This window comes from Chenopodium quinoa, unplaced genomic scaffold (assembly GCF_001683475.1).
Source record: "Chenopodium quinoa cultivar QQ74 unplaced genomic scaffold, ASM168347v1, whole genome shotgun sequence".
NCBI lineage: Eukaryota > Viridiplantae > Streptophyta > Magnoliopsida > Caryophyllales > Amaranthaceae > Chenopodium > Chenopodium quinoa.
Genome location: NW_018744420.1, coordinates 1,006,521 through 1,029,703, shown reverse-complemented (window position 1 = coordinate 1,029,703; position 23,183 = coordinate 1,006,521). Strand labels below are relative to the sequence as shown.

General features: G+C 37.7%; 2 protein-coding genes across 3 annotated transcripts; one reads left to right on the top strand and one right to left on the bottom strand.

Annotated features, from left to right (window-relative positions):
- The first annotated feature begins 1,065 nt into the window (after positions 1-1,065).
- Positions 1,066-7,412, top strand: LOC110696944 (protein PLASTID MOVEMENT IMPAIRED 1-RELATED 1-like). Of its 2 annotated transcripts, none has more exons than XM_021874283.1 (3): positions 1,066-1,284; positions 3,359-5,722; positions 5,834-7,412. In XM_021874283.1, exons 2-3 carry the CDS (start codon positions 3,363-3,365, stop codon positions 6,987-6,989), a joined length of 3,516 nt encoding a protein of 1,171 aa, XP_021729975.1. In that variant the 5' UTR covers positions 1,066-1,284; positions 3,359-3,362; the 3' UTR covers positions 6,990-7,412. The 2 variants fall into 2 exon arrangements, with proteins under 2 accessions (XP_021729975.1, XP_021729974.1); XM_021874282.1 differs by having other exon boundaries at positions 3,356-5,722.
- Positions 7,413-7,950: 538 nt separating this feature from the next.
- Positions 7,951-22,566, bottom strand: LOC110696943 (protoheme IX farnesyltransferase, mitochondrial-like). The gene is made up of 7 exons (XM_021874281.1): positions 21,755-22,566; positions 20,497-20,626; positions 13,449-13,586; positions 13,196-13,329; positions 9,492-9,617; positions 8,750-8,853; positions 7,951-8,610 (listed from the first exon to the last, which is right to left on the bottom strand). Exons 1-7 carry the CDS (start codon positions 22,078-22,080, stop codon positions 8,234-8,236), a joined length of 1,335 nt encoding a protein of 444 aa, XP_021729973.1. The 5' UTR covers positions 22,081-22,566; the 3' UTR covers positions 7,951-8,233.
- Between the last annotated feature and the right edge of the window lie 617 nt (positions 22,567-23,183).

Here is a 23,183-nt window from a genome sequence, read left to right as displayed (position 1 = left end):
TAATCCTACCTTTATATGTCATTCTCTTATATTGGTCTCTTGTGACCGGTAACCTGTACATTTTTTTTTTTGTGATTTTAGTGACACGTGTCAATACATAAATGGTCAAAAAAGAAAAAGATAAAGATAAACTTAAATTTTTTTTTTAATAAAAAACAGCCACCCCAAACGCCCCCTCATCCACGCTTCCGGCAACCATTCCTCCTTAACCCTTCCCTTAAAATTAAACCACCACGATTCCCACCCCCCATCCCAGAAACACCCTTATGCCCTTCCCAGGCGCCGAAAGCAACACCAGTGAGTACAACAATGGAGGTTGTAACAAACATGACAATTTCACGATTTTCAACGATGATCGCAGCAGCAAAAGAGTCTTCAAATGACGTGTTTAATTGCTCGAAATTACCCTTAAAAATAGCACCTCATGAGATCTAAAGGTGAAACCTTGATTGGGTTGGAAGTTGGAACCCATTTGATTGACGAAGAACACTGATCAAATTTGTTTGATATTTTGATGAAAAAATTGGAAGATTTGATTAAAACCCAAAAATCAAATATGGTGGGAATAAATAATTATAGAACAAAGTAAAATGGACTCTCTCGCAAAATAAGTTTAATTTTAGGGGAAGGAGGGCGGTAGTCGTGGTGGTTTTAGGTGAAGGGGAGGCGGTTCGTTGGGTGGGTATGGAGAGGGAGGTTCTACGGTGGTGGTGATGGGGGAAGCCGGAGAGTGAATGGGAGGTGGGGATGGGGTGGCGTGGGGGTTTGGGTTTTTTTTTTTTTTTTTTTTTTTACACTTTGAATATTTATTTAGTTTTTTTAAAAAAATTTTACAACCAATCACAAAACGACACATGACACTGTAACCTATAAAACCGGTTACCAACAGATTAGGGATCATTAGAAGAAGATACCCTATAAAGGTGAGATTATTAAATAATAATCTAAAGGTGGGATTATTAACGGCAAACGGGCCAAAAATTTAAGAAGCATCTTATTTTAGAACAAGTGAACAAAGCCTAAAACCAACTCAACAGACAGCTTCTTTGTTAAAGACGAGTCAGCATAAAACAATTTCAATTTTGAAAGAGAAGCTCCTCCATTTTCTCTCTCCTCCTTGTCATTTTCTCGACGCATTTTCAATACAAAAATACCTTCTTCTTCTTTGTCTGAAAACCCCCAAACGCTAACTCAACCCAAAATTCCTTCTTTCTTCTTCCTCAAGATCTAATAATGGCGGAGGAACTTTAATCTTAACTTCGCAACATCGTCATTCAACTTCAGGTAATTTCTATAATCCATCTCCAAAAAAAAAAAAAAAATGTTTGTTGTTGATTTTTAATCATTGATGTTTATGCTGATTAATTGTTTGTGAAATTTTTTGGATTGAAACTTGAGATTATTTGCTCATTTGGGATGTTAAAAATTGGGTTTGAATTTGGTGATTGGAAAGTTTTAGTTGCTAATTCAAGATATGGATGAATATAGGAATATTGGGTTTATTGAATAATTTTGTCAAAACATTGGTTGTTTTAGGGCTAAATATGAAAAAATAAAATCTGGGTCCACCATTGATTGTTTGGTAGGTGACCTGTTTATCAGTAAAGTTTGATTTACAGGGAGCTAAAAACAAATAAATTATTTGACAATGAAGAATTCATTATTTTCGTGGTACCTATTTTGGTTGAAATTAATTATTAAATTAATATTAATATGCAATAATTTTGGAAGAATTAAATTGGTTGAGGAGAAGGGGCTTTTACTTTGTTTTGTTGGTTTCAAATTAAATATGAAAGCTTAAGCTTGTTAGGTAGCTGAGTGTTTATGATTATGATATGATATGATGTTGGTTGATTGAAGAAGTAGGTCTATATCGAAGTAATTAGCTGTCGCTTTTGGGAGCTTTAGTGTTGACAATTATGTGGTAGACTTAATGAAGGAGGGTTCATAGATTTTTAGTAATTATTAGTGTTACCATATGAGTAACCCTGTGTTATAAGATAGGCCCTCTTTATAGGCATGGGGGAGTAGATGAGCTCCGCTTTACATTTATAATTGCGAAAATGCTTTTGATCGAATTAGTACTTAGAGAGGCAACTAAGTAACCAGTTGCCCATTAGCAAATAAAGGTAAAAAAATTTAGCAGGACATTTGAGCTGGTGCTTTTAAGCTGAAGTAGTTAAGCTAATAATATTATTAGTTCTAGACTTGTGCTTTTTAGTTCTCCACTTTCATGCAAGATCTTTGGTGGTGTTGTCGAGGATAAGACATATCTATATTCTTCTACTCCTTTCGTCCCTTTTTGTTTTTTCCATTGGAGCAATGCCTACTTATTTAATTGTTAGCTCGGATGAATTGATGAGAAAGAAAAGTGGTGTGACCGAATGTAGTGGCCTTACTGGGTGTGAGAGTAAATTTTGGTCCCCTACAACCAAAGTAGTATTAGGAAAACTTTAAGGGTTAACTAAAATGGAGAATGGGGCAAACATTAAGGGACCGAGGGAGTACATCTTTGAGATGCTTATTATTCTATTCCTTATCATTTTCAAAGAATAGAGGGAATTTATACAAGCTAACATTGAACATAAGTTTTTTTCCCAAAAGAACCTTGAATGGCTAAGATATCTCCTGATGTAACCTTAATTGTATTAGAATTATAAGTTTGTGAATGCCTTAACAGAGATATTAAAGAAATACTGTGGACATGGTGCATTTTTAAAGAGAATCACATCAATGCCGAACCATATTATGTGGGCAAACTTATAGTTGTGTTACATTTAAGGCTATTGTAAATAAATACCATAAATTTAGGGTTGCCTATTCTCAAGAAAAAAAAAATGAAGAAAATGACATTTTTGCACATCCAAATTTCAAGATTTTGATTCTGTTTTTCTATGGAATTTTTATTATTATTAAAAACATATTCTTCTCAGTGGCCATTTTAACATGAGCTTCATCTGTGACAGCTGATCTGTCATTAACTTTAAATGTGCTAAATAAATGAGTAGAAGAGATTGGAAAAACAAAGAATAAGCTTATTGTGAGTATCAAGGAGTTGTCTGGAGAATTTATTCACTGATTAAAATTTTGTTGGCTATAAGGCATGGTGTTCTAAATTGACAAGTATAACTATATTGGTTCCACAAGGTTGTTTAAATTTGAATAAAGTTATTTCACTGGTATTCTGAAGTCTGAAGTGATGAGTATTGTGGAACAAAGAAAGCTAATTAACACAACTATTTCCATCGGTATTCTGAACTATATTGTTTTTCTGTCATGCCAGGAACATCTTAGCATCTGAACTATAGCCATGTTAGACTTGAATCTAACTTGATTATTTTTTTTACAATGCCAGTAGGATCATGACGTCACGAGATGCTGCTAGATATAAAAGAACTGACGATTCCAGTAAGGGGAAGTTGTTAAATGAAATTGAAAGTATTAGCAAGGCACTCTATTTGGACAGGAATCCGTCAAAAAGCTCCTCTTCTGCAGCTAGAAGTCTGCCTAGAACAGTTGATAAGAATAATGTATTGGTGCCCAATCCAACATCAAAGCATGGCAGTGATGTCCCTTCAACCAAGGAGAAGAAGTCGATTTGGAATTGGAAACCTTTGAAGGCTCTTTCCCATGTCAGAAATCGAAGGTTTAATTGTTGCTTTAGTCTTGAAGTCCATAAAATTGAAGGGTTGCCCTCTAAATTCAATGATACTAACATTTGTGTTCACTGGAAGAGAAGGGATGGAGAAGTAGTCACTAGCCCAATCAAGGTTATCGAAGGAGCCGCTGGATTTGAGGAGAAACTAACTCATACTTGTTCAGTTTATGGCAGTAGGAGTGGTCCACACCATTCTGCCAAGTATGAAGCAAAGCATTTTTTAATTTATGCGGCAGTTTATGGGCATCCAAGGCTTGATTTAGGAAAGCATCGTGTTGATCTCACAAGGCTGCTTCCGCTTACATTGGAGGAGTTGGAGGATGAGAAGAGTTCCGGGACATGGACAACAAGCTTTAAGCTATCAGGTGAGGCAAAAGGTGCTGTCATGCATGTTAGTTTTGGATATTTGGTGCTAGGGGATGGTACTGCTCATAATAACAAGAATATGCTTCAACTTTTGGACTCAAAGTCAACTGCCAGGAATCATGTAAAATCTAATCAAGGTGATGTGAAGAGCTCGATGAGGCGTGCTGGAAGCCTTCCTTCAAATTTAAAGTCATCTACAACAACTCGTTTTATGGATGATGTAAAAGTTCTCCATGAGGTTCCATCTTCAAAAATGTCTGAATTATCTAGCTCTGTAAGCATGCTGTATCAAAAGTTTGATCAGGAAGACTCAGACTCCTTGGTTGAGGATAAGCGTGAAATTCAAGTGCCTACAGATGATGACAAACCTGTAAAGTCATCTCATTGCTCTCCATCAGGTTCTAATCAGGAAAATATGTTGAATGATGAGAATTCTGAGTTTTCGTTTGTTGAGAAGGGGGTGGAATATTTGGAGGAGAAGACAACATTGGTAGAGGATGGGGCAAAGGTTGTTAATAATCAAGATGTGGTGGAGGATGGGGCAAAGGTTGTTGATAATCAAGATGTGGTTGAGGATGGGGCAAAGGTTGTTGATAATCAAGATGTGGAGGATGGGGCAAAGGTTGTTGATAATCAAGATGTGGAGGATGGGGCAAAAATTGTTGATAATCAAGATGTAATGAGTTCTGATCTTTCTGTAGTCTACAACGATGCTGGAGTATCTTGTCAAATGGAAGCTGACTTCAAAAGAGATGAAAATGTAACAAATGATTCCAACTCCGCAAAAAAGAGTATGTGCACCAAAGAATCACTTCTAGAAGATCTGGAGTCAGTTTTGAGCAATGTTGCTGACCTTGAGAAAGAAGGATTAGACACCCCAGAGGCCAAAAGTGAATCGAGTGATCAGGAAAACCAGAATGAGGATGAGCCAAACATGGTAACGCCTTCAGTTAGCTTGGATGACCTTGCAGACACTGTTGCTGATGAATTTCTAAGCATGCTTGGAATAGAAGATTCTTCCTTTGCCCTTGATTCTGAAACAGAGCCTGAGTCTCCAAGAGAGCGTCTCTTGAGAGAATTCGAAAAGGAAGCAGAGGCTAGTGGTTGTTCGTTATTTGGTTTTGATATTGATGAAGAGGAAATGGAAGATTATGACTATTATGCTCCCACTATTTCTGGGTGGGAGGAGTATTCTGAGGATTCTGCTTTCTTAAGAGTAGATCAGCATGAATATCCCAAGATTAGGGCCAAAGTTATGGAAGATTTGGAAACACAAGAACTTATGCAAGAATGGGGCTTGGACGAGATGGCTTTCCAGAGCTCTCCACCAGACAGTAGAGGTGGATTTGGCAGTCCTATTGATCTCCCTCCTATAGAATCCTTACAGTTACCTTCCCTTGGAGAAGGCTTAGGTCCATTTGTTCAAACCGAGACTGGAGGATTTTTGCGATCCATGAACCCTAACCACTTTACGAATGCCAAGAGTGGTGGCAGCCTAATCATGCAGGTATCTAGTCCTGTTGTGGTTCCTGCTGAGTTGGGGTCTGGGGTAATAGATATATTACAGAATTTGGCTTCAATAGGACTTGAAAAGCTATCTGTGCAAGCCAGTAAGTTAATGCCTTTGGAAGATATCACTGGAAGAACAATGCAACAAATAGCTTGGGAAGCTGCACCTCATGTGGAAGTGTCTGAAAGGTTAGAGTCTTTATTTTTTTAAATATGTTTTTTTATTTGACTCTGTCTGTTCATCTGCAATTTAGCTTTGTTTAATTGACTATCTTGTTTCTCTGCCTCCCTCATACCCAGCCAATATATGCTTCAAGATGAGCGAAGAGATGGCCTTCATGTATCTGATGGAAATAAACAAGTTAAACAACCTTCTTCTGGCCGGAAATCTAAAAAAACTAGTGCAAGCTTGTATTCTGATGAGGCACAGTCAGAATTTGTATCTTTAGAAGATTTAGCACCATTGGCAGTGGATAAGATTGAAGCACTATCAATTGAGGGTTTGAGAATACAGTCTGGCATGTCAGATGAGGAGGCACCTTCAAACATCCATGCTCAGTCTATCGGGGAAGTCTCAGCTGTTGAAAGGAAAGGTATAACTTCCATTGCGTCGATGGGTTTGGAGGGAGCTGCAGGATTGAAGCTATTAGCCCTTGAGGACAGTGGGGTTGATAGCGATGATGGGCTAATGAGTTTATCTTTAACGTTGGATGAATGGATGAAGCTGGATTCTGGTGAAATTGACGAAGATGAGCGACTAAGTGAGAGGACTTCAAAGCTTTTAGCTGCCCACCATGCCAAAAGCACAGATTTAAACATGTTTGGGAGGAAGGGAGATAAAAAGCAGGGTAAAGGTTCTGGAAGGAGGTGTGGCTTATTGGGTAACAATTTCACTGTTGCCTTGATGGTCCAACTTCGTGACCCCTTAAGAGACTATGAGCCAGTTGGCACTCCAATGCTTGCTCTGATTCAAGTGGAAAGGGTTTTTGTTCCTCCGAAGCCAAAGATATACAGCACAGTTTCTGCACCAAAAGACAGCAGTGATGAAGATGATCTTGAGTCAGTTACCAAGGAAGAGAAGAAGCAGGAGCCTGAAGAGAAAATCCCGGAACAGGACTTTATTCCTCAGTACAAAATCAGTGAGGTGCATGTTTCAGGTTTAAAATCTGAGCCTGGTAAGAAAAAGCTGTGGGGCAGTAGTGCGCAACAGCAATCAGGATCACGTTGGTTGCTTGCAAATGGCATGGGGAAGGGGAAAAATTCATTTATGAAACCTAAGATTGCTGCCAAATCTTCATTGCCAGCCACAGTTGCATCTCAACCAGGAGATACCTTATGGAGTATTTCTGCTAAGTTTCATGGCAGTGGAGCCAAATGGAAACAATTAGCTGCACTTAATCCGCATATCCGAAACCCAAATGTTATACTTCCAAATGAAACCATCAAGCTTCGATAAGTGGAATGTGGAATTTAGTGTGACATCTGGACTTGATATTCCACATGAGGCATTTCTTTTTTTGCCTCTTTCTGCCTATCGTTGGAGAGGAGCGATTCTATGAGATTATCTGTTGTGCGGGAAATTCTTATACCCCTGGATTAACTTATACAAATGCAAAACAGTGTGAATTAGTGTACATTGGTTATGATGTAAAGCCATAGATATAGAAAATAGGTGTGGGGAATTGTTTTTCCGATGAAATGTGATGATGGCAAATGTCTTGTGTGTATGAGAACAGCAGCCTTTTTGGTAGATTTGGGCCATTGGATTTTATCCATTTTTATTTATGTCCTGAAATTTAATAAATCCTTATCAGCTGCATATATTGTTTTATGTCCTGAAATAATAATAAATCCTCATCAGCTGCATATATTGTTTTAACTTGTCACTTGTATGTGCTTCAATACCACTGTGCCAGGGAAACAGGAACGTCTATGACAACAGTTGCTTATGATACGAGTTTGAGTTTGGGTTTGCTTATGATACGAGTTTGAGTTTGGGTTGAATTGATGTTAATCAACTCAGAGTTCTAAGTAGCTCGCAAGTTGTAGAGAATTGATTGTTGTCGAGATTGAGCTTAGAGAACCGAGTGACGAGTGTTGACCTAGTTAAGCTCATGTAGCTTATAAGTTGTCTCGTCCTGTCTCATAAGCTCCCCTAGCTATGGCATAATAAATAAATAATAATTATAATCTCTTTAAAGGACTTGAATTCTGGGACTTCAGCGGTTCTGCCTACCCAGATACCAAATGATTAAAATTTGAAATCACCATCTCGGGACAGCTACATCGTTAAGGCTTCACCCCCCAAAAGGTAAGGCAGGGGGAGAGAGTTGAATACCAAACTTCTAGGAAGACACTGAAATACGAAGTGTTGGTAGTTTATGAGTAGAAAACTAGCAGGTCTTAACAGAGTTCACTTTAGTTTCCAAATATTACTGCCTTCTTTAAAATGATGAAAAGTGACCAATCAAAATACAATCTCATTTATTGAGAATAAAAATTACAAGCCAACAGAGAGCTACATCAAAGAAAACAAAAATGGACAAAAATTCACCTGGCACTCGCCAAGTCATAAGAATAGCCACTGCAGATTCAGCTTTAACTGAATCCATTGTAAGTAAACAGAAAAGGAAACAAGAATGATCTACATATACAAGGAAAAAAGATGTATTCTGTATTATGCAATAAAAACTTCAGTTTCTAGTAATGCGAGTAAGATGGAGCAGGCAAGAAAGGGAATGGTGCGACAGAGGCATAAGCAACAGGTGGCCGGACTAGTTTACCAGAAGCCGGATTTTTTAGTTGCTTTTCATTGTCAACAGACTCACTCTCTGACATAAACCTTGATGATGGAACAGTTTCTGTAGCTGAATCATCCACCAAACAGCTCTGCCAATTATTATATAGACGGTGAAACATAAGCCCTGACATAAATACTGGAAGATAAAGAAGGCTGGCAAGGAACATTCTCCTAGCATTCTTTGTTGTTCTGTTTAAGTAGAAAGACATTGCAGTGCCACCAATCGCTAGAGTAAACAATGATGACTCAAGACAAAACCATCCAGAGGTTAATCCCCCTATAATAACAAAGATGACATATGAAACATCAGAACGAATCCAAAGGAGCAGAATGAAAATAATACTAGTCTATAGAAAGTAGTCTTATGTCCAAGTAATTTTTGCTAATTAGTATATGAATCATGTGGAGTCACTCACATTGATATGCCAAGTAACCTACAGGAACCAGATATAGACAGTTCCTCAGCGCAACCAAGGCAGTTTTTCGACCAGAGACATCAGCAAGAGAAATCATCTTATACCTGTATGTAAAAAAGACAAACTCTAAGAATATGATACCACAACATAGCTAATAGCATTTTGAGGATATATTAGTCTGGTAAATATAATCTCTTGGCATGAACCATTAACATGAATTTGCCATAGGTGTTAGTGCCACATCTCATTTAACATGCAGCCTACTATCACTGACATTCCAATTGACAATATGATATTACAACATACAGCTCCAAAACTGTAACTTGTGTATATCTTTTTTATAAAGGCCAATATTAGCAAGTACATACATAATCATTTCATTTGATCAGGATTTGTAACAATAACATGAAGGCAATTTTTAAGATGCAAAGCTGTCTATGAAAGTAGGAGGCTTATATCAAGGTCAAAATGTGATCAAAGTCCAAGTATACTACTACATGCATCTCAGACTCTCAGTAGCAGTTTCTCTTGTTGGTGGTTTTTATCCCTTAGGTCCTAAAGAGTGAACTGTATGATAGACATCTAGTTAAACTCTATGCAACAACAAGTACAATCTACTCTCCTCTTCTCACCACTGTGATGTCAATTTCAGATTTGGATCCCAATACTTACACAGCTTCACATAAAACATATCAGAAACTGCTTAAAGTACTAAAGTCCATAGATTTCAAAAGTTGCATACCCTCCAGCAGCATAATCGTCACGGCACAAGTATGCAAGGGCCATGAAATGGGGAATTTGCCAAAAATACAGAGCAGCAGGGAGAATCATCCCATTAAGAGAAATTTCACCAGCAGCAGCAGCCCACCTGCAGCACCAATAATTGATGTCAGCTTAATAACAAAACATTTCCAATATGCACGCAAACTTCTACGTGTGATATGATAGTATAGAAATGTTATCTGTCATAACAATAAGACTCAAGAGTACCGCTATCTTCACTAGTATTTTCAAGAGTATGATCTCAAAACTAATAACGGCAGTGTCTTATCCAAATTATTTAGCACTGGAATCTTCGTAAATATATCCAAGTGCAACTTCAATATAAACAAACTAATACAGAGTGGAAGACCATTGGATAAATAAAAACTTAATCAATTATTGATCCCTGGGACTTCTAACAAGTTCAAATACAGATTAATAGCTACAGCGCGCCGGGAGAGGGGGGAGGGGGGGGGGCATAGAGTAAACTGTATAACAAGTTGGTGCAAGTCAATTAGCTATACTTGCACCAGAAATTAACATGTCCAATTACTTATTTCATAAGTCAACTAATATTCACAGGAAACTTGCAAGTGCTCCAGAACAATGGCTAGGCAGACCCACCATACCTTGCAACTTTAACTATCGATACCTTGCAATCTTAACTGTCGATCCCACATATTAATAACAAGATAACAATGCAATGATAAGAAGGTTAGAGTCCCTCCATTGGAATAATAATTCCATCAAGTAATATTAATAGTGGTTTATAATCTATAGTTTATTATTTGTATTGATTTTACTAAAAGCAGCTGTTCAGAGATAAGCCTTCATGAATCACGAGTTTGGAGATCTTAGACATGCAGATCAATGGCAGATCTTCTACAAACGCCAGTTTGGGCCTGGCCCCCTAGTAGAAGCACCTATTCCTTCTGCTTGGATGACACATTCTACACGCATGTTAAAACGTGACATCTCTTTTTAGAGGATCAATTAGATTATAAGGCTACTACAAATGGTATGTTTTTTCTAACCATAACTATTATATTTTAAGTTTTTTCCCATTCTACATGTTAAAATAAGGCACCTTTTTTTAGAGGATCACATCATTGATTAGCTTACAAGACTACTGCAAATGGTAATTTTTTTTTTTCTTCTCATTTGTAGTTACCAGTAAAGAGTTATGGTTGGGGAAATAAGAAAGCCAGCGAAGAACAAATTTTCATGAGAAAAACCAATTCAAAGGCTAGCTAGAAATAAGTTATCCTCTTTAAGTGACACACTTCTTTTATATCGTATGGACCACTAATATTTTATCACCTTATTTCCACAATCAAAATTTAAGGGAGGCACAATTGCTTTGGAACTCAAGTTCATGAAGGGGTCAGTTTTGACCTAAGTTTTAAATAGTTGTAAGTCTTGTAACAGAGTCATTTGGCCTATATGGTGAAAAGTTTGAGTTGGTTGCGGTTTCTCACTTCCTATTGGGCCTTGGAAATTGTCAAATTATCATCATGAAAATATTCCCTTGCACTTAACTAACTAATTTCGAAAAAATTAGCTAAGAATTCCTCGAATCAATTCAACCCCCCCCCCCTCTTTTTGTGATCCTAACAACTCTCATAACCTTAGTTACATGGACTCAGGAAGGTGGATCAGACACAGATACGGATCTGAGTGTCCGATACGTCAATCTCAAAATTCAGTCCGAGATTTGTACATGGGTACAGGGACTTGGCAGCTAATGTATAATAAATTATATTTGTAAAAATTTTAGAAATTATTTTGCTAAGAAAATATGAAAATAAATAATTAATCTTTTTCAGTGAATAAAAAAAGTTGCAAGGAAATACAATAATAGTAATAATAAGAATATAGGAGAAGGAGAAGCTGCCAGAAAAAATAAATCATGTGACTCCTCAAGTAATAAACACATAAAAAGACAAATTAATTTACTTTTTTTTTTTTTTACCTAACCCAAACCTATTCTTAATTTTTTGCTTATTTTCAAGGAAAAATTGAAAAATATAATCCCGCCTTTGCGTATTCCAGAAATAATCCCACCTTTATACCCCATATTCTCAAAATGAGTCTTTAACTACTTAGTGAAATTGGTAACCGGTTTTGAAGGTATTTTGCCACGTGTTGTTTTCTAATTGGTTATTTTTATTTTTTATTTTTAAAATTGAAGGAATAAACAAAAAAAACTTCTTCTTCCTTGCTCAACAAGAGCCACCCCTCCCTCGTCAGATCAGCTGCCTGCCGGAACAGCCAGAAGCCGGCCAACCAGACCCAACTGCAGCCGCCTTCCTTGATTCCCTCCCGCCTAATGCAGCACCACCACCACATCCAGCCACCCACACACCGGAAAAAAAAAAAAAAACAAAAAACCCCAAACATCAACTTCCCTTCCCTGTCACTCCCCACCTGAACCATTCACCCAAATCGACAACAACAAAAGCGCAGCCAGCTAGCTACCAGACTACCATTGCCGCAAACCAACACCTCCAGCAGCGCCGCTTTTGCCGCGCACAACATCAACAACCGGTCAACCGCATCATACTTTCGGTTCGCCAATTCAGCAATTGCAGCCCCAATTCAGCCCAATTTCAGATTAATTGAAGCCCCAATTCTGCCATTGAAGGAGTGGGGGAGGTGGGTGGTTTGATGAGCTTCAAAGGAGGAGAAGAAAGAGAAAGAGGATTTTGAGTGGTGGCTAAGCTCGCAGGATTGGGGGTAATCGTTTGGTGGTGGTTGAGCTCGCAATTGATGCGCGTTGGTAAGAGAAGGCAGGGCAGGGCAGGGGAGTTGGAGTTCTGAGGTTGAGTATGGGGGCTGCAGAATAGCTGTGGCTTGTGAGTTGTGGTTGTTGTTATGGACACTGGAGCAGGAACAAGTGGTTGTGCGGTGGTGTTTGCATGGGAGTTGGTGTGTGGTGGTTGTGTGGAGGTGGTTGACAGGGATGGAGGGGGTGAGGTGAGAGAAGAGGGATTAAAGGAAAAAAATAAAAAATATAAATAAGAATAAAAATCTAACCTGTTTTATAGGTTGAAGGTAAAAAGGCTCATTTTGAGAATATGGGGTACAAAGGTGGGATTATTTCTGGAATACGCAAAGATGGGATTATTTTGAGAAGATGTGCCAAAGGTGGGATTATTCTTTTCAATTTTTCCTATTTTCAACACTTCAAAAGATCCTTTGATTTTAGAATAAACCATTGTGCCTGTTAACTGTATGGTCACACTTCCTGATTCAGTCTGCAGCAGGATATAATGATCTACACTGTTGTTTACTTTGTTTATCACTGACATTCAAAACCATCACGCACTAATTATCAAGAAAACCGAGAATAAGTCTCTTTAAAACTAATATAAAGCATTAACAAACTCATGATACATCAAAGTAGAGGTTCTATCTCTTCTACCATTTATTTGCAACCATCAGAGAAACTTCAATGTTACCCATCTGTAAGAACTTCATAAAGAAAGAGGGTCCACTAGAAATTGGACTTGAACCCAGAAAATGAACCAGAATTACTTGATATCTAGAATGTAAGAGATTTCAAGCACTAAGCCAATAATCAATAAAAAAAAAAACCTTAAGATAAACAAAGGAAAGCATAAGCTGAGCTAACTAGACAATCTACAACACAAACAGAGCATTTGAGCGTTACAGAAAGCCTACCCAAGAAGCGGTGGAATAGCACCAACTACTGCTCCAACCCATGTGTTTACTGGGTGTAATTGCTTCATTGGAGTGTAAATGAATGCATACAGGAGAAGATTTGAGGCTGCTAGTCCAGCTGCCAAGGCATTAGCCTGCAAAAACCTTGTTGCAGGATCAGCAATATTAGTCACTTGGTCTCATAAAGCAGTAAGCAAGAAAAAGAAAGCAGAACAACATAAAGTAATGGAAGTATGAAACATCATTTTGCTACCTTGCACGCTAATAAACTAGTGCCTGCTATCCCAACTGTAGATGCCCAAGCAATTGCATGTGATGCGGTCAGACGCCCAGAAGGTAATGGTCTTTGCATCGTTCTCTTCATTTTAGCATCATTCTTAATTTCAAAAACCTAAGAGATTGAAGTAAATAACAACATCAACGAGAAAACATCATCATCATCATCATAGAAAGTTGCAATGAGATTATATGCCGTATCAGCAATGGATAAAAAGGGCATCTAAATTTAGTGAAAGAACTACATATATTATGGTACAAAAATATGGCTGCATCGTTTCAGTTAGGTCGTCTTGTAAAGGTTTTTCAATTGACATAACCAAAATTTCCTGGTTTAGTAAGGGTGTTTAAAAAACTGATTTTTAATTTAAATGTTCCAACCTCCTATCACCTTGAATTGAAGGTTACACCTCGTGTTTCCCCAACAATGGCTTTAAACCTTTAATAGTGTACTCTAACAACTCTAATAGCATACAATTGAAAAATAATTATATATTTAATCATAGATCATCTACCCCAATACTCCATAGTCTTACACAAAATTTAATGGAAATTTGGGAGAAATCTGATTGATAGGAAGAGAAAAAACTAGTCAAAATTTGTATCATTTAAAGAAAACCTCGTGACAATGGAAAGTTGAAAACCTTAATTACAGAAATTAACCATATAAACCAGATTCCCCAAATGCAAAACAGTATTATGCACATCAATTCTTCAATGCTATCCAAACCTTTGTAGGAAATTCTTGATGAAAAACAAAGAAAAGAGTGGTATAAAAGTAAGGTAAATGTTCCACATTGAAAGAAAAAGAGTGCTCTCCCTCGTTTAAATATTGTGGGACCTTAGTCCTACTTAGTTAACTAAGTGGTAAGTGGGTTATTGACTATACCACACACGCGGGCTCAGGCCTCGGGGTCTTAAGGAATGTGATACGCGGGCGTGGGTAGGCTGTGGACCTCTATCTTTTTGGAGAAATTTACATCTTTTTTTTTTATCTTTTTTCTTACTTTGGAAACAGTATTTTCTCAATCATATTTTGACTGTTAGAGTTTAATTAGCCCTTGATTCCGGCTAATTAATTGGCAGATTCATTTCTTGCCGTTTTGGTGTAACGTATATGGTTGCTGCTGAATGAACCTAGACACTTTCTTGTGGTAACCGTTGCCTGCTTCTTCCCTATAAATAACCGTGTTTTCACTAGCCATAATACACTATCACAAAAACTCTCTTCTCTCTAAACTTTTAAACAATACTCTGTGATTTCTGTGCAAATGTTCTAAGTTCCAGTAGGGTTTGTGAGTGCACACAAACTCTTGCGCTGTGCTTATCTTGGAGGGCGACCGCTTTACGTCTACTGCACCGAGAGGTAGCGCGGAATCGTCTTTTAGGTCAATGATTATCCACGACGCGGCTACTGTAATGTGGTTTGCATCCCATTGAGATAAGTTTTTACTGTTTTTATAGCATATAAGCCTAACAATCTAAAAGACGAATATGGCTTCCAAATTTCTAATTCTTGATATGTCTAAGTTAGAACCCCTTGATGGAAAGAATTATAAACGTTGGGCTGTTAAGATGCGTTTTTATTTGGAACAAATTGATGTTGCTTATGTGCTTGATGAAATCGTTGAACGTGATGATAAGAATGCTTTATCTCTGATGTTAAGTTTGCTAAGGATGATAGAACCTTTAAAGGCATGTTGTTGCACTAAACGTTATTGTGTTAATAAGTGGTTGAGTTTTTAAATTCAGGATGATAAACCTATTATTGATCAGGTGCATGCTTATGATAATGTTTGTATTAATATGGGTGCTAAAGGTTTGTCTATTTGTGATATAACCCTTGCTATTGTTCTTATTGAGAAACTGCCTCCCTCTTTGAAAGATTTCCGCATCCCATTGAGATAAGTTTTTGCTGTTTTTATAGCATATAAGTCTAACAATCTTGATGATCTAACATACTATTCAACATATAGTGCAATAGCATGCTTAAAAGGTTCTATCATCCTTAGCAACTTAACATCATAATCAGATAAAGCATTCTTATCATCACGTTCAACGATTTCATCGAGCACATAAGCAACATCAATTTGTTCCAAATAAAAATGCATCCTAACAGCCAATGTTTATAATTTTTTCCATCAAGTGGTTCTAACTTGGACATATCAGGAATCAGAATTTGGAAGCCATATTCGTCTTTTAGATTGTTAGACTTATATACTATAAAAATAGTAAAAACTTATCTCAATGGGATGCGAACCAAATGACAATAGCCACGTCGTGGATAACCACTAACCTAAAAGACGATTCTGCGCTACCTCCCGATGCAGTAGATGCAAAGCGGTCGCCCTCGGGATAAACACGGCGTGGGAGTTTGTGTGCACTCACAAACCGGACTGGAACTTTTAATATTTAACCAGAAATCAAAGAGCAATGTTTCAAAGTTTAGAGAGAAGAGAGTTTATGCAATTGTGTATTATGACTAGTGAAAGCAGGGAAGAAGCAGGTAAAAAATACCATAAGAAAGTGCCTAGGTTCGTTCAGCCAAGCGACCAAATACGTTACACCAAAACGGCAAGAAATAAATCTACCAATTAATTAGCCGGAATCAAGGGCTAATTACATTATAACCGTCAAAATAATATAATTGAGAAAATGCTGTTACCAAAGTAAGAAAAAAAGATAAAATTTCTCCAAAAAGATAGAGGGCCCACATCCAACAGCCCGCCCACGCCCACGCATCGCATTCCTTAAGACCCCATGTCCACGAGTCCCGGGGGCCAAGCCCGACCCGACTCGGCTAGGCGCGCGTGTGTGTGTGGTATAGTCTACTATCCACTTCCCACTTAATCAACTAAGTAGGACTAAGGTACCACAATATTTACACAAGGGAGAGCACTCAATTAATGTCGATCCACTTAGAACTCCATATGAACCCAGTTTCCACCTAAAGAAAAATAAAGGTGATCTCGTTCATCAGTCTGAATATGCTAGGATTATGGGTAGTGTTATGTTTCTTATGAACTATACTAGACCTAACATTGCTTAGTGCTTACTGTTAGCAGATTGAGTAGGTACACTCATAACCCGAATAGTGATCATTTGATTAGGAGATTGCTTAGGTATCTTAAAGGTACCATGGATTGGGGTTTGCATTACTCCAACTTTCCAGGAGTTTTGGAGGGCTTTTATGATGCCAACTGGATGTCTCATAGTGGTTATGTCTTCACCCTTGGGGATGGAGCTATATCATGGAAATCTAATAAGCAATCTTGTATTGCTATGTCTACTATGGAATCTGAATTTATTGCTCTTGAACTGGCAGGTCATGAGGCAGAATGGCTGAGGAACATACTTGTTGATATTCCACTGTGGGGGAAGCCAGCTCCTTTAGTTGCACTTCATTGTGATTCGCAAGCTGCAATTACTGTTGCAAACAACCATGCCTACAATGGGAAGAAGAGACACATTCGTCTTAGGCATAAAGCTGTCGGGTGGACTATGTAATGTTCAAAAAGTATGTTGCGGATCCGTTGACTAAAGGCTTATGTAGAAAACTAGTTGGAAACATCGGAATGGATGGGGCAAAAGCCCGTTGTATGAATTGTAAAGTAATAAACTCCTACTCATTATGAGTTTAAAGGAGAACATTATATAATAATTCGGAAGCACAATATTTTATTTTTGTCCATCCCAAGATGTTTGTTTTGTGCTTTGCTACAAATGAGAAAGAGGTTGAGCATATGGCTCTTAACGAAGGTGTGTTGTAGCTCACACTTGATGGGATTCACCTACTTAGGTGTGGATGTGTGGCCGCTTCGTATGAGTATTTCGTGGGCTTAGCACCTATGAGCATCGCCAATATAATGTGTCACTTTATACGCGGAATTTCAGAATATTATACATGGTCAATTGTGTGACTCAAGTGACGGGTCCCTAACCCCCTTTTAAGTTCAAGACGAAGGTCACTTGGTAGAAAATGGATCATAGCTTGATGTTCACTATGTGTCAATTCAAGTCGCGAGACATTGGCATTTATGCAATTGCTTGTTTTTGCCATAATTCATTTTTTCCTAATTTTTTTTTTCTCATTTTCGAATCTGTGGGGGATTGTTGGAAATTCTTGATGAAAAACAAAGAAAAGAGTGGTATAAAAGTAAGGTAAATGTCCCACATTGAAAGGAAAAAAGTGCTATCCCTTGTTTGAATATTGTGGTACCTTAGTCCTACTTAGTTGAATAAGCGGCAAGTGGGTTGTTGACTATACCCCACACACACGCACCGAGTCTAGTCAGGCTGGGGCCGGCCTTGGGACTCGGGACTCGTGGACTTGGGGTCTTGGGGAATGCAATGGGCAGGCGTGGGTGGGCTCTCTATCTTTTTTTCTTACTTTGGTAAGAGAATTTTCTCAATTATATTTTGACTATTGGAGTTTAATTAGTCCTTGATTTTGGCTAATTAATTGGCAGATTTATTTCTTGCCGTTTTGGTGTAACGTATCTGGTTGCTTGGCTAAACGAACCTAGACACTTTCTTTTGACATATACTCTCTACTCTCTAAACTTCTAAACACTTCTGGGTTCCAGTCGGGTTTGTGAGTGCACACCTTGCGCCGTGCTTATCCTAGAGGGCGACCTAAAGCTGATCAAATGTGGCCCGGCCAACCCGCCCAATTTTGGGTGGGTTTTAGGCAGAATTTTCCAGCCCGACCCGATTTTTCAAAAACTTTGGGCGGACTTGGGAAATCATTTTTATGCAAATTTAGTTGTTTTTTGGCTTGGCCCGAAAAGCCTGCTTGGCCCGGTCATTTTGGGCGGGTTTGGGCATAAACTTTTCGGCCCGAAGTATGGCCCGTCGGCTCGATCCGAGAAACGGACTGAATTTTGGGACCTTGGCCCGGCCCGCTCAATGATCACCTCTAGGGCGACCGCTTTGCGTCTACTACACCGGAAGGTAACGCGGAATCGTCTTTTAGGTCAGTGGTTATCCACGACGCGGCTACTATCATTTGGTTCGCATCCCGTTGAGATAAGTTTTTACTGTTTTTATAGCATATAAGTCTAACAGCCTTTTGATGCCAAAACTCACGCAGATTATCCTAATTTTAAGTCAATCATACATGGAAATATGCGTAAAATCTCTCTTGGAATACACTTCCCAATTTTTACTAAATTTGCTTTAAAATTAGCTTAGATTAGACTTTGTTCTTCTCAACTTAACTTTGCTGAATATTTATTATATTTTGTAAAACTTATTTAATTCTACTAAAAATTTGCTTAGCTAGACTCATTTTTGGCTGGACAACGTTTTTTTTTTTTATTATTTTTTTTTTCAAACTTGACATGTTTTTAATCAACTAAATTTTGCTTAGAAGCTCTTACATTTATTTTAAAACTTTTTACTCCCTTCGTATCTTTTGTTTGTCCCATTTGGAATCTTGGGAGGTTTTAATGCAAATAGAATCATAAACTTTAATGTCTTTTCTATTATTCAAAGAATAATCATGTGGGATCTTGTTAGATTCGTCTCAACTTTTAATTTCCAAATATGTAATTTTTATAATTATTTGTAATATATAACTTGAGATATATCAGTTACAAAATTGCAAGGAAAAAAAAAAAAAAAAAAAAAAAACAGCGGGAGTAATAAAGATGAGGAATGAAGGAGAACAAAGCCTTTTTTGAGAAAGTCATAATGGGCTACTAAGCTAGAAGACCAGAAGTATGAAGTCTATGAGAGCTCAACATAAGAATTTCTTCTTCCTAGTAAAGGACAAAAAAAAATTTATCTACAAAAGTTATGAAATTTTGATTCTGTTTGGTTAGACCTTTGTAATGGGTTGCAATAGAGTTAGAATATATTCCATCTTATAAATTATTTGGTCGGTTTTTTGTTTTTTTTTTACTATGGAACCTCATATTAATAGGGCTCTAACTCCACCCTATTCCCCTAAAATCTCATACCCACCTCATCACCTAAGATTCAGAATTCATTCCACCCCTGATACAAGCCCTAACTTATATCAAAGATGACAAAAAAGCAACAGCAGCAAGAGTAACAGCTCCTTACCAACTTAGGTCCAACCACCATCACTGGGCAGACCACCTTTCTTCTTCTTTGACAATGTGACTGACTTTTTTTTCCCAAATTGTTGGGTAGATAAGATAGAATATTTCATTGATGCAATGGAAATTTTCTTATTTTGGAGGGGGTGGGTGAATTGATATTAGTTAAAGTTGGGGTGTAAAATTTATTATTTTTTATGGTAATTTTTTAATTGTTTTTAACTTTTTTTTCCTTGTTATTTTGCATGTATGACATTCAAATTTTATTTATTTTTTCCTTATACGAAGTGTATACAGATTCTACCATTTTTGGATTTATTATGAAAAAATTACATCTGTCATGGTTGAATGTTACATAGTCCAGTCCATTGTAGGATTACACCAAACAACTTCAGACAGATATGGGCATTTGAATCCATACCTTCACTGTGTGCGCAATCCATTCAAGTTTAATTAACTAAGAAACCCCTAATTTCATTGTATATTTGTGGGTATGAAAAATATCAATAAATTATATGCACATCAATTTATGTGGGTTGACAAATTGGTTAAATATCTCTAGTAAGGTGCATTTAATTTAGTTTTAAGTTTTTAACGATGCAGGAAAAAAATAAAATTAAAGATGTGTGCCTAGGCGTGCCTCTGGTGCACCTCAGAAAAATTGTCATGCCTGGGCCAAAAAATAGCCCATGTTGTCTTGCACCTTGGCACACTTTTTATACACATGGGTATGTATGGAAAAGTTTATGTTCAGCCAAAACCTTAATTAGTGGGAGAGATTTATTAAGTGGAATGTTAGGGTACTGAATAGGGCATCAAGGATGGGAGGGTAAAAGTATAAAACTGGGAGCAGAGCAATGATGTAATAATATGAAATAAAATAACAATTGTGCTTTTATCATTTAGCAGCCAAACGTTTAGGGAAATGGCATCATGTGGAAGGAAAATCTAACAGCTAACCTGATTTAAAGAGTTAGCAGATGCTGCAACCATCATTGTCCCAGCACAAGTATAACAAAGGCCAGCAAGATCAATGACCTGGCCACTGCCAAGAACATATCCAGTTCCAGAAGTTGCAACCACCAGCATGCTGAGATTTATACACATAATCAGAATGATATAAATGAATATACAAATAAATAAATAAAGGAGTCAGACAATCATCTTTCATAAATAAAGAAGAAAACAGAAAGTATGATATTCATTAGATATTAATAGCAGAATCAATTTTAAATCGGAAGATCCTATACCCTTCTCCTCACTTTTATCTGAATCAAGACACTGATCAAAAGTTTTGCCAGCATCCTTAACTTATATAACTACTACTATACGGATTTTCAAACAAGACATACAGCAATAGACTTCAACTTAACGACTTAACCATATTTTGCGATGTTAACCTCTAATCACCCACCTTCTTAAGTTCTAACTAGCTATGTATCTGGGCATCACTACATATAAGGAGCATGAGAAAACCAAGCAAAGCATGTTTATCCTACTCCATGTATTACACTAAACAAAGTTGACAAATTACCTCTAAACCATACCACATGTAAATTTGCTTCGACAACCTAAAATATCTTCAATCTTTTAGCTCATCAGAAGTGCTGCAAACTTTCCATTTTATTTTTTCTGATAGGCATTGAACCTTACCTTACGCACTAGTTTATGCCTCTGTCTCCTATAACACCAAATAAGGAGTCAAGTACCGATACATCTCATTAATTTTAGCCTCAATACTTTTCACAGACGCAAGCTTTCATTAACCCTCAGTCATATAGTACTATAGGTCTGCAAGTTCAAACTTTAATTCGAATTGTCATATGATAGCAAAATATGCAACATAACAATCATGCCCTAGCTTCCATTGTTTGACTACAAATCTACAGCAATACAGATCCTCCCAATTATAATTCAACACCTTTTAATCCCGCCGGAATAGCCGACAACTCCCTTCAACGGCAAACTGAAGATCTCAACACGCATCCTATAGCTACAATGATCCAATTCTATTGCAAATTCTTAATCGAAGCACAATATTTGACCTTTCCACATTCAATTCATAAACAAAACAGCCCCAAATGCAAGTGAATAATCTAGTATCATCATAAATTGCATCATCCCCAAATTAACAAACAATTTTAATGAGAAAAAAAAAAACAATTATGATCCAAAATCAGGCTAAAAGTGAAAAAATTAAAGCAAAATTGAAATATACCTTAATTTAGCTTTAGAAAGCTCCCAATAACAGCGACCATAATGAGAAACAACACCAACAAGATCGCGAGAAAGCGAAGACGAAGCATCGACAGAAGCAGTAGTAGTAGCAGTAGCAGCAATCCCTAATTGATTAAGCCCTAATCCGATTTTATTGGATTCATTAGGGATTGTGGAGGAGTAGAGATGAGAGAAAGAGCTCAATCCGCCATAACTAGAGTCAAAAGATGGAGAACGTTTTTGCAGAGAAGAAATAGGATTAGGGTTTAGATTTGATGAGAGAGAAAGTAGTCTCTTGGAAGAGAGAGAAAGGGAGGTTCTCCACATGGTGGAGCTCCGAGAATTGGGACTACAGAGGTTGTTCTCTGCACGCTGAAAAATAGTCAAGTTACGAGAACAAAGAGAAGGGTATACTCGTACAATTTAACTTCTTTTTTTTCAATTTTTTTTTTATTGCTTTTTGGGTTTTCTACATTGTGTGACTTGTGGCGATTTTCCAAACTAAAGTTTATTATTTAATTATCTCAACTATGCTATGAGTTTGCCTCCAACAGTCCTCACCGATCAAAAACGAGTCAACGACCTGTTATAATAGGTAACCATAACAAATGTCAGCACGTGATTAGTCTAAAATTAAAAAAAGAAAAAAAAAATTAAAAACAAAAAACCCAAAAACCCCAGCCACTCCTCTCTCCCCCCTTCCCCCACCGTAAAACCCTTAGCCCCACCCCTAACCGGCTAACCCCACCTGAAACCAGCCGGGCGCCCCTTATAAACCCCTAAAACGGCCGACCGATCCTTCCCAACCCCCAAAACCAACACAACGGCCGGCCGCAGTACGTCAATTAGCAGACCAATGGCACAGTTGGTGGAGAAAACGGACGATAGAAATGCCATGGCGGCAACATACGGTGTTGCTGATCTGGTGCGCGAGATGATGAGGGAGATATGGTGGTTGTTGGAAGCGCTGTTGTCGGTGTTTTGAGATGGGTTGTAGGGTTTTTTGTGAGATGCGGTGTGGTGGTACATGGCTGGTGCGCAGTGGTTGCCTTGTAACTACGAGGCTGAACTGGTGGTTGTTGTGTGGTTTCAAGGGTCGGGGATGGGTGGTAGAGGTCGTTGGCTGTTTTCGGTTGTTAAGGGGGGGTTGGTTGACCAGTTTTCGGAAGGGTTGGGGGCTGAGGTTAGGGTGGCTGGAATTTCGGTTTTATTTTTATTTTTTTATATTTAATTTTTTATGTGTAATATATGTTTATTTTAATTTTTAGTTTTGGACCATTAACACATGACGATTAAAACAAAAAAAGAAAAAACTCTTTTAGTAGGTCACTAGTCATTGGGATCATTGGAGTCAAACTGACCCTATAGTTGGGATTATTAGATAACCTTAGTTGGGATTATTAAAAGTAAATCGTTCATAGTTGGGATTA